At 39.6% G+C, this 12,596-nt stretch overlaps 1 protein-coding gene across 2 annotated transcripts in view; it reads left to right on the top strand.

Moving 5' to 3' along the window:
- The window catches only part of PRKD1 (protein kinase D1), a 305,211-nt gene extending 297,000 nt beyond the window's left edge, over window positions 1-8,211 (top strand). For both annotated transcript variants that reach the window (XM_023514408.1, XM_012806446.2), the window contains 2 exons: window positions 7,060-7,145; window positions 7,928-8,211. In XM_023514408.1, the coding sequence (XP_023370176.1) occupies window positions 7,060-7,145; window positions 7,928-8,146 (305 nt within the window). In that variant the 3' untranslated portion in view covers window positions 8,147-8,211. The remainder of the gene's footprint in view (window positions 1-7,059; window positions 7,146-7,927) is intronic.
- The last annotated feature ends 4,385 nt before the right edge of the window (window positions 8,212-12,596 follow it).

Raw genomic sequence — 12,596 nt, forward strand, 5'->3', positions numbered from 1 at the left:
GTTTTCACAGGTAATTTCCCTTCTGGAAAACAAACATTGTAAAATAAACACGATATCCATGTTACAGTTACTCCGAGCCTTGTTCTGACTTTCTAGTAGAAGTCAGCAATCTTGTGATCTGTTCCCTTCTGTACAGTTGTGATGCCCTACCACCCAGGAGTATTTTTAGCCCAAATGTACAAACCATATGCACACAATATGGGTATTAAAACTTAGAGCTGAGAAAAATGGCCATTTAAATTTCTAATTAATGTATTCAATCTACCAAATGCTACTTAGCAAGTGCATTTTTCTGACACATTACAATTTAGATACATTTTATTTTACAAATTTATGAAATGTATGTGCACAACTGAATACCCAGTCTGTGTCACCTTAAAGAAGCTAACATCTAATCTAAGGAAGGAGGGAGGCAGGCAGATACGGAAATAATATCACAAAAGGAAATGAGAAAAGATGGGAAGTGAAATGTGAGTGAGAGGTGTGACCTTGGGGACCTATCAAGGATTCACATGTGTCCAGTTACAATCCATAGGATTTTCTGCAAACCTTGGGTGTCCTTCAGTTTAGCGACAGCAATGGCATCTGCAAATGTACCTTCAACATCCACAGAACCTGTGGTATCCATACATTGGTATTTGCATTTGAAATAGAGACTAGCTGCAGTAGTTTGCACATTTTCAAAGATAATTCTGCATTTTGATGCCAAAAGAGAATGGAATCTCTACAATTATACTCTGATGTATTGCTTTTCACATTAAACGTAAAGCCCTCAGCACCTGCAGGTACCGTCTAATTTTGTCTTTGTTCAGGTGTCCTTGTACAACTAGCAAATAGGTGACACAGAAGTCCAGCTACCCTAACATCAGCTGAAAGTCCCATTCTGCTAAAGAAGTATGTTTGATAAAATGTTCCCTTTGGTTCCCTGAAATTTTAGTGTCTTAACTGACAGGACAAGGAGAAAAATTGCTCTACAGGATATTAAAAGAAAAATAACTGTGTTAGCCAAGGCTGTTTTGTTGCCAAAGAGAAGGAACATTAGACTTCAAAAAAGATTTTCTTTTCTTTTTTTAATTTATAGGAAACAGTGTGACTCTATGGCTAGGGACATTTTAGAAAGTACAAAACTCTTTGCTCATGAGAGGAAATTTTAAAAATAGAAATGTACACCATGTCGTTGTTTAAAACTTTCCAGCAAGAATGGAAAAGGATGGACTTCCCACATTGCCCTGATGTTGCTATCTAAAATTTAGTAATTATAGAATATAAATGCCTTAACACAATAACTAAGAAAATGCCATGAAGGCTATGTTAACCAGTTTGATGAAAATGTTTCAAATTGTGTATAAAACCAGCACATTGTACCCCATGACTGCATTAATATACACAGCTATGATTTAATAAAAAAATTTTTTTTAAAAGCTTGGATTTAGGACAGTTCATTAAAAAGATGGAAAGAAGGGATTGAATTTAAAGGGGAATAAAGAGAAATTCTGAGAATAATATTAGAAAGACTGACTCCCAGATTAAATGGGCAAGTACTATCAGAAAGTAACCATATATAACACTCTTAAAAAAAAATGGTTTCATATCTATTGCAAAGAGAAGGCGGAACTAGCCATTGTCTGTTTTGCTTCTGTATCTGCAGGGACGGAGGGAGGGAAAAGAACCTTCAAAGTGAGAGTCGAAGGGGAGGAGGATGTGAGAGAGAAAGGATAACCTGAGATAAGAAGGGGTTCTCATTTCCTGCCCTGCTATGGACCTTTCTCTGTTTAAATAACATCTGCTTATTGCCCAGAACTGCTGAAAGATTTGCATTATGTTGCTGTATATCTTACTGAAGAAATCTAGGTATTTGGGTGTAGTCTTCTTGCTATTTTGATAGGCAGTGCAGAGCACCAAGAATTCTAATGCATTCTTTACTTTCCCAAATATCCCTTTCTCATGGGGCTCCAGTTTCTCAGGGCCCAGATCCTGTGGAGCATCAGCTGACCTGGAGATTACACAGTCCTCTCTCCTCCCCCTCTTTCCTCTCCTTTCCTCTTTCCCACAGCCAGACCATGATCCCTTTTTCTTTTGCTTTGTTTTTAAGAGGACCAGAATGGCTCAATTTTGTATCTGCCTCCCCACTGTCACTCCTCCACAGTTCCCAAGGGATGCCCTACCATATTCTCCTGAGTTCAGAATTGTGAATTCTGATTTTAGTTTTGGAACTAGCTAAGACCCCGTTTGGACTTTTCTCCTGGTTGCTGGCTCTCTTCTGGGACTGCTGTGGCTGCTCCCGTTTTGCTATGCTTATGGCTCCTTTGCAACTGGCTTCCCTATCCCCTTGTCTGGTATCCTTTGCATTTGGTGAATTAGGCATGGCCAGTATAGCTGGTCTGCTGGGAGCTAGCCCCTGGGGGACACAGAAGCACAAGAGGGCACGCAGTGGCAGCTAGAAGCTATAGGTATATCCGATCTGGATGTTATTGCAAAAGTTCACTGATGTGCTCTTAGAGCTATTATATTGGTTAATATTAGTTTACTTAAAATTCATTATTCCAGAGTAACTGAACTTTGTTTTTAAGTACAATTGTCAAATTGGTTGGAGAACAAAGGATAATACCGAGGACTGATGTATCTTCATAAAGCATTTGAAAGAAAGTCTCCTAAAATAATTTTTGGAGAAGATGTTGCAATATGGACTGGTTGGAAATATTCCTGGGAGGAAGCATTACTTGTTTGTAATAAGGTTTGCTTAAAAGAATAATTAATAGGCCTGGCAATTGGGAATGTAATCTTTAAGAGTCAGCAAGCCCTGCATTTAAGCATTGTCCTTAAAAAAAGTTCTAATAATTCAATTAGTACATAGCAAATGGGAATATTCAGTGTGGACATGGCAGAAGTCTAGAAGAATTAACACGTCTGGTAGGAGAGAATCATATCACATTCATAATAGTTTCCAATGCTGACATGGGAAGTTGCGATCACAAAGATACACACACACACCCCTTTGTATTCAAATACGTGAAAGTATTATGGAAACATTAATAAGAAGAACTTGATGCTCATGGCTCGAAAAATGTCAAAATTAGTTAATTACTCACATTCTTGTCAGCTGATAATAGGAGTTGGTGGCATCCTGTGGCCATGTGCCAGGGTGTTAAAGAGCACAGGCTCTGAAACCTGGTCCCCCGGGTTTCAACCTTAGCTCTCTAGCTTAGGAGCCATCTAACTTTGACCAAGTTACATGGCCATCTGAAGCTTCAGGTTTTCCCTTTCAATAAAATAGGGATTAAAAGAATGACTTTCAGGGTGATGCCTGTGGCTCAGTGGGTAGGGCGCCAGCCAAACTGCAACAACAACAAAAATAAAATAAAATAAAATAAAATAAAATAAAATAAAATAAAATAAAGAATGACTTTCATAGGGTTATTTTAAGGACACACGAAGAATGTGAATGTAAAATTTTTTAAAAAGAATGAAAACACCCCAGTTCCAGGCTGTAAGAATAATATCTGTGTGTATAAACCAAATTGTTAGTTAATAATGAGGAAGAGTCTGGTCAATAGTAACCATTGAATTCTGACAGGGACATCAAGAAAACATTAGTGAACATGAAAATCAAGGTACTTAGGAAGCCGGAGGAGTCTGAAAGACAACGGAAGGGTCTGTAGAAGGTGAGGTTAGGGCAGGGTGACCAGACGTCCCACTTTTGGGACAGTCCTGCTTCTCAACAATTTGTCCCGCATCCCGTGGCGTTTTAAAAAAAGTCCCGAAAAGAACGCAAGAACGGACAGGAGAACAAGAAGAGAATATACAGTTTTCGGCTGCCATGTGGCTATTTTGCCAGAATATGAGTTTAATATTATTTTTGTTAATTTTATAATGTTAAACTGTAATAATAACAAATAATTGCTGAGAAGTGATTATCGAGAACTGCTTATCAAGGTTTGCATTTTTTTTGTTTGTTTGTTTGTTTGTTTTGAGACAGAGCCTCAAGCTATCCCCCTGGGTAGAGTGCCATGGCATCACGCTCACAGCAACCTCCAACTCCTGGGCTCAAGCGAGTCTCCTGCCTCAGCCTCCCAAGTAGCTGGGACTACAGGCGCCTGCCACAACGCCTGGCCATTTTTTGGTTGCAGCCATCATTGTTGTTTGGCGGGCCCAGGCTGGGGATTCGAACCCGCCACCTTAGGTGTATGTGGCTGGCGCCTTAGCCGCTTGAGCCACAGGCGCCAAGCCCAAAGTTTGCATTGTTGTCAGGCCCTGCCCTGCTGGGTCCCCCGCCATGTTGTCCCGCCTTACCGATGTTAAAATCTGGTCACCCTAGGTTAGGGGGAATCACTGTCTCTGAGGGGAAAGGAACTGTGTGTAGAACAGAGTCAAGTTCTCCGTTGCATCCAGAACATCAATAGGACCAGTGACAGTAAATCAGAAAAAGAAAACACATTTTTCTTTGAATAGAATATTACTAATAATCAGAAGTCAAAGTTTTGAAGTGGTGCCTTCTGTTGTCACGGAGTGTGTTTTACCTTTGCAACTAAATGGGAGCTCTTCAGGACCAGGGTCTTACCATTAACTTTTTGTTCCCTGAATAACCGCCAATAGTAATTACTTAGGGAAGATTTGACTAATGAATGGCTGGACGAATGATTAACACATACAGGATACGTGTGAGGAAACTTTCTCATATGTGTATTGTAGCAATTTTAGACATGGTTATTAAAGAGAATGTTGGGGAAAAAAAACCCTTTTGAATCTCTTTAAAAAATGGCTTTTGTGACTATACCATCCAAGGCATGGATTGTATGCAATTCAGTTAATAAAAAGAGGCTGTTTGAAGAGTTCCAGAAAAGTGACGTGGAATGGAGCTCCCAAGAACTAATGGTAGACCTGTTTGCTCAGTAGCATCATGGCCCCAGTGTTTAAATACACGTACAGTGTCCAACAATTAATAGCTAATCATTTCTGCTGCCAAGAGTCACAAAACATATTTATACACGTGCAGACACACACACACACACACACACATACTTTCTCTCTCTCTCATATACACATGCACGCATATCCCCTCTAATCCTGTCTTATATCCTAAACTGCATTCTTTCGGAGGTCCTTGTTTTCATCTGGCTGTGCTTATTCAGGTTGCTTGAGCAGTGTGGCCTCACCAGACTTGTGATTGTGCGCATCACGCAGGAGAACAATTTTTTTCATCTTCAGATAGTCCATTCCCTTCAGGCCATCTAGTTTCCCCTGTGGCAGCACGTGCCTCCCCCATAGGCCATGTGGTTCACGGTGGGGGCCCATTTGGGCACACAGCAGACCTTTTGTCGAGTTGCTATACTTCTACCATCCTAATTATAGAATTCCAGGCAGAATGAGTGAATGAATAACCCGTATTTATTCCCTGCAGCGTCTGGGGGAGCATAATGCTGCAGCGTGCTCATAGAAGCACGTAAGCTCTCCCTTCGCTCCTCATCCTCCATTTTTGCCGTGTGACTTCACAGTGGCAGGTGTGGATGGTGCACTTTACTCACCAGTGAGTAAAGCATGTGAATGGAGATTTTAAAGCACGTGCTCAATGCCCAGTTCACTGAGATAGCTGCACTTTCAAGAGCTCTCTGAGAACACATGCTTGGAATTTGAAATTGTACTAAGTCCCGTGTTTCCTCACGTACACTAGCTAAGGCAAGAGTGTGTGCACATGCAGCATTTCACTGAGTGCTGCTGCATTTAATTTCTCCAGTCAAAGAATTCTTCATTGTTCGAGTCTATAGCCCTTTGGTGCAAGGAAATACTGGGAATAGTAGCACCAGGGATATACAATTTTCAGTTCCCAAAGAGTGTAGAACTAGCTTCTCTTTGCTTGATGATGAGAAAGATTCTGGTATTTTCTGAATGAGGGGATAGATTAGACTCTGCACTCTGGACTCCCGTGGGTAGTCTGCATCTTCAGGTCATAGAGGTTGATGCAGACCCAACAAGGGAGGGACAGCTGCCTTCAGGACATGGTGGTCGGAAAAGGTGTAGTGTGAAATTCCCTTTTTTTGATCAGACTTTTGATAAAAAGAGCCATCTCTCAGGCATAGTACCCAAGGAAAGTTAAAGATGAGAATTATCTCTCTGAAATGCAAATGTTTCCGTGAGGTTGGCAGATTTAAGCCCTTTTGGTGGAGAGAAATGCTAAAACAAAAATAGAAATATGGAAGTTAGTACAAGAATGAGTGGGAAGTGTAAGGTAATGACCTTAAGAAATAATAAACTTTTAGTGATGTACATTGAATACATAATTTTCAGAAAAAGAGTGAGAACTCCATCACACAGTACTGTGGGTACTAAAATGATTTGCAGTCAAGGTAACTAAAAGATCACATTTTCTTCCTACACTAATCTCATAGGAGCCCCAGTCAGGTGTATAGTACAAGGCTGGATAGACGGTGATTCTAACCCCTCAGAGAACAATTCTCAGTAGGCAGATTTCTTTCCTGTCTTCCCCTGGGAAGTCAATGAACCCTGCTATAATAATCCATTGGTTATTTTTGAAAGCAAAAGCAAAGTGAGAGGTAAAAGTGTTTTCCCCTTGGTCCATTGGCTGTTAGGCTCCAAGAAAATATGACCCATATTATACTATATTTTTCCGTATAAATATGATGCCAAGATGTCTATTACTTAATTCAATCCTATGAATTCCATTATGTGCATTCAAACATTAAACACATATTGTAACAAAATGAGTAAATCCTTTCTCTTGAGTATTAGTTTTATCCTACCATTAGTTTAGGGTATATATAAATGATGTATATATCAATAAAATTCTTAAGCTAACAAAATTTATTGAAGAGTAGACTACATCATACTCACAATAGACTCAAATACTTATTCCTGCCCAACTACTTTAATTATCATCTGAAATAAAGTGAAAGCTAAGGTTGTAGAATTCACAAAAGAATTTTTTTGCAGTTCCGCTACCTTGTCACTTTGCTGCATTTAACTGTGTGAAATAAACTGCAAGTGAATTATGCATACATTGCAGATTTGTCCTCTGATTTTACTAATATTTAAAATTTGTTTTAGCCATTGATCTTATCAACAATTTGCTGCAAGTGAAAATGAGAAAGCGGTATAGCGTTGACAAGACCTTGAGTCACCCTTGGTTACAGGTAAAAATCTTTTCTTTTTTGTTGGTTGGATAAGCTTTTAAATATTTTTAGAAAGTTGATATTATATGTAGAAATCTTTTGTCATATTTTTAAAAGCATAATCATTCTAATATCAATTTGCCATAATGCATGCAACTTCTTGGCATTTAATAACAGTTTAGTGTTTCTAAAACCTCTCTACCAGGAAGATTTGACAGGGAAGAGACACACACACATATAATAGAACCAAAAAACAATACCAAACATAAGCAAAGAAGCCAAGAATCATAACAGAACTCAGAAAACCATATTTTAAAAGTATCTGTATGTATAATTCAGATAAATGTTCAAATAGATGCCCACCTGCTCATGCGCTGTATTCATTCGGAAGCTGCATTTTGAGATCCGAGGCTATTATGTCTGGGACAACTGCCTGGGTTGAATAAAATGTGTGTGTGTGCTTGTGTTCTCTTGAATATTATTTTCACATTAAATTTAAACTTTAGAAAAATAATACTCTGAAATGCTGAAAGATTGTAGGCATTGAATTTCAAAGGAATGCCAACGTTTCTAATTGCTTGACTGCAAGCATTAATTGCCCACACTTTGATCCACGGAATCGTGTAAACAGTGTGTGTTTGCAAAGGTTAGGCAGGCAGGATGGCTTTGGCGCTGACGCTGTCACTTGAGGATATGTGATGAACGGCGCAGCACTGTTGGAGCAGAAGGAGAAAGGGTGACTCACAGACAACATATGAGTGGTAGTGATCTCTATGGTAATAGTTCGGAATTTCCTCCTTCAGGACTATCAGACGTGGTTAGATTTAAGAGAGCTGGAATGCAAAATCGGGGAACGCTACATCACCCATGAGAGCGATGACTTGAGGTGGGAGCAGTACGCAGGCGAGCAGGGGCTGCAGTACCCGGCGCACCTGATCAATCCAAGTGCCCGCCACAGCGACAGTCCTGAGACCGAAGAAACCGAGATGAGAGCCCTCAGTGAGCGTGTCAGCATCCTCTGAGTTCCGTCTCCTATAATCTGTCAAAACACTGTGGAATTAATAAATACATACGGTCAGGTTTAACATTTGCCTTGCAGAACTGCCATTATTTTCTGTCAGATGAGAACAAAGCTGTTAAACTGTTAGCACTGTTGATGTATCTGAGTTGCCAAGACAAATCAACAGAAGCATTTGTATTTTGTGTGACCAACTGTGTTGTATTAACAAAAGTTCCCTGAAACACTAAACTTGTTATTGTGAATGATTCATGTTATATTTAATGCATTAAACCTATCTCCACTGTGCCTTCGAAAATCAGTGTTTTTCTTACTGAAGCCTCGTTTTGGTAAGAGACTGAACCTGTCCAGGAAGTCGTTCTGCTCCGTGTGTCCCATGGGTGGTGTTATTGTAAACAGACTCTTGAAGAGTAGACCCTTACCAGTGTTCTATGAACAAAACTCATGTGGATGGAAACAAATGATGGAGGCAGAGGGAGTAAAATCCCCAAACACAATGCATGAGAAGAGTTTTACTGCACAGTCCAGACCCTTTGCCTGCCTGGTGTGCCTGGTGTTTAAACTCAAGGCAATGTACCTAGGCTCGCCGGGCCGCTGCTCTTCAGCCTCGATGCCTTAGAAATGTAAACTGCCATATATGACGGATATGTTTCCCCCTTTCTTACCATGCCCTGTTTTACTATGGAAAATCAGCAGCTAAGCAACCTTTCGCTTTTGTGTATTTTTCAATAAAAACAAATAAATATTCTTGTCAAAATACGTCTACCTGATTGAATTATTTTCATAGACAGTCTATACTCGTGTTTGCGGGCCAGTGAGAATCAGAGATACCCGTTCAAAAAGCAGAGAAAAGTCTCGTGGCCTGGAATTTAGCCTTGTCTACACTGAAGTGGTAAAAGTATGCTTCAAAGTGAAACCTTTGTGTCTTTCCTGTCATCCAGTTTCTGAAAGAACAGAAGGCTTGCAAGGGGAGAGGCGACCAAGCCAAGTGGGATACTTGGAGGCCTAAGGACGAATGCTGCAGACAGCAATCCATGAGCTTCCTGAGCTAGTCAGGAGTAGCCAGGAATTTTGTTCTAGTTTCTTTTCTTAATCCAAGCACTTAAACAAAACAATTTGAAGTGGTCTACAAAAGCATTACAGACGGGAAAATACAAAGCAGGTTATTGGGGCATCAATCCCCGCAGGCACATGTCTTTTCTTTCTTTCATGTCTTTTTTTTTCTTTTTTTAAAAGAACATTCCAATACCACTATTTTAGTTACTTTTAAAGGATATATTGTAAAGATATGCAAGCATTGTGTATCCCAAATTATTAATTTTTTAAATTAAAAAAATGGAAAATAATCCCTAAAGAGAAGTTATCTTAGGTGAGGTTCTAGAGCCTGGGGAAGAGCAAGTTGACCTTGGACCTACCAGATTGTAGGTGTGTGGGATGGGCCGTGTGGGCAGTTTTCTTCTGTAGTAAGATGGCGATGGTGTGCTAGGTAACAAGAAGAAAAGTTATATGTTTGCAAGAATGTCGTAAGGGTTGTGAGACACTTGAATATGTTCCATATGTTAAGTCTGTAGACTCTTTCCACTTGGAAGGATGGAGAGGGGTAGTTGATCTTTCCAATGATAGTCTCTATTTGCATAATTACTGATTTTAAAGACATGCATCTGAAAATTTAAAAGTTCCTCAATCTATTGTTTGTTTCTGGGGTGGGGTGTATATGTACATGTGTGCTGTGTGTGCCCAAGTGAATATTCATACACAAGCATAGAGATATGTATCTTCAACTCAATAGACCAGAATATGTTAACCAGTAGGGCAATGACTCTTGCCAACCTATAACTGATACCTTGTTCTATGTCAAGAGACTAGGCAGGGCAGCACTGTGGCTCAGTGGGTAGGGTGCCAGCCCCATATACGGAGGGTGGCAGGTTCAAACCCGGCCCCAGCCAAACTGCAACAGCAACAAAAATAGCTGGGCATTGTGCTGGGCACCTATAGTCCCAGGTACTCGGGAGGCTGAGGCAAGACAATCACCTAAGCTCAAGAGCTGGAGGTTGCTGTGAGCTGTGATGCTACAGCACTCTACCAAGGGTAACAAAGTGGGATTCTGTCTCTACAAAAAAAAAAAAAAAAGAGAGAGAGACCAGGTAAGCAATTTCATAAAGGGGGAAAAGGAGTGAAAGCCTAGAAAGCATTTTTTCTCTTGGTATGTGCATAAGATAAGTTAGAGGATCATAATTTAAATTACATAAATTCATATTAAATGTATACGCCTACATTTTATCAGCTGTAATATAAAATATAATCAATAACTTTTCTTGTTAATGGGACTCTAAAAAGATTATAGGATAAGAACTTATGATAATATGATCCATAATGTTGTAAAATATCCTAAAATTCTTAAGGAGTAGGAAGAGGAAACTAATATAAGTTACTCTACATTATAAAACCACACACAAATCAGCTATTCATGCAGCAAAAATTTACTGAACTTCTACACAGCTCTCTGCTAAACGATGAGATTTTAAAATACGAAGAAGCATAGAAATAGAAATCTCACATGTTCTCATGTATGGAAGCTAAATATTAAAATCAATTGATCTCCTGGAGACAGATGCTGGGAAGGGTAGTGAGGAGGAGGGTTATAAAGGGGGGATGCTTAATATTTGTAAAAATATAGGCAGATAGACTGAACAATATCTGACAACACAACAAGGTGACTATAGTTAACATTAAGTTGGGGTATACTTTATAATAAAGAGTAGAACAGTTAAAAAAAAAAAAAAGTAGAATTCGAATGTTCCTTAGGAGAAGAAATACTAAATGCTGAAGGTGATAGATACGCACACACACGTAGTGAATGAGACGTGGTTCCTGCCCCAAAGAGGGTTGGTTGTGTCCATTAGATAGAAAAGAATAAACATAACAAATTGGTGGTGCTTTTAGAAAATAAGTAAACATACGGGGCGTCACCTAGAACAGTCAGCTTGATAACGTGGAAAGGAAAGTGACGTGGTGATGCTGAGCAGAGCTTGAAACGCTGGTAGGTAAACACCTGCCCCAAAGTAGAAGAAAGCAGCACGAACAAAGACATGAAGGTCAGAAGAGCACTGTTACTCAGACCAAAGTCGTGCCTTACAGCACAGGAACAAAGGCAAGAAAGAGAACTCAAGAAATACAACCCATAGAGATGGGCAATGGTCTAGGTCTAGAGGCCCTTGTACGTTATTCTAGTTATTTTGAATTTTTTCTCTTGTAAATCTCAGGAAATCAATCCAACTTTTTAAGCAGAAGAGTAAGCAACATCAACAACTTCACTCTGCTAGCAACACAGACTGGGGTAAAGCCAAGGGAGGTACAGAGCTAAGAGACCAGCAAAACTACTGCACTAACACAGACGGGATGATGAGGACCTGCGCTAAAGCACTAGTAAATAAAAAGGTAGGTGGAGAGATTCAGCACAAGAAAGTTGTAAGTAGCAGGGATCAATAGGACTTGGTTACTGATGGAACGTGAAATTTAAAGAGGTCAGAACAAAGGTTTTGGTTTGGACGATTGATGGAACACGTATCAGAAGTTAGAAATTTAGAAAGGGTGAGCTCATAGTTGAACATTTGAATATAATGTTCTTCTAGGACACCAAGTAGTTACATGAGTCTGGAATTTAGGGAAGCATTCTGGAGTGGAAGGCAGAGATTTGAAAGTCAGTAGCCTATAAGATGTTGATGATAATGACTCCAACTCCCAGGATGAAATGAATATAATGAGAAGGAAAGTGGTTTTAGGGCACAAATGGAAAGGTCAGTCAAAGTAAGAGGAAATTTGAAAAGGAGTGTTCAGAGATAGAATCATATAATATTATGAAAATCAGGGGAAAAAAGAATTTCAAGGATGAAGTGGATAATGGTAGAGAATGCTATGGAGAGATTATGGTTTGAACCTCTTGGAGGGCACCTTTATCAACTCTGTCAGCAGTATGTAGTGACCAGGACTGCCCTGAGACATCCTGTGTCACCACGAAAAAAAGATCTCTGTGTGGCTGACAATGATATTGACACTGCTATTTTGCAGTGTCATCAGAGATAGGATAGAGCAAGTAACTGCCAATGTCCACAAAAACCTGGGCAGGTAAAACTCATGCCACTTTCTCCTACCCAGAATATTAGTGATACTTCAAAGACTCCAATTTCAGCAAATAAGTACACACCTTTTATGCTAAATATCTTCAACACACTTATCTGGACTTCTCATCTGTGGTATAAATGACATGGGTAGGTTAGTAGTTTATGTTTAATACAAGAGGGAGATTGACATTACTGAAACAAAAGTAATCTTCTATCATTCTGAAAAAGGTAAGAGAATGACAGAAGCCTTTTTTAGGGAAGAATATGTCCTCTGTCATTGACACAGATGCAATATTTCTTAATTACATCAGTCTGCCCAAGATGACATAAAAA

Source organism: Otolemur garnettii, unplaced genomic scaffold (assembly GCF_000181295.1).
Source record: "Otolemur garnettii isolate 467f Iridium unplaced genomic scaffold, OtoGar3 scaffold00052, whole genome shotgun sequence".
NCBI classification, from domain to species: Eukaryota; Metazoa; Chordata; class Mammalia; order Primates; family Galagidae; genus Otolemur; species Otolemur garnettii.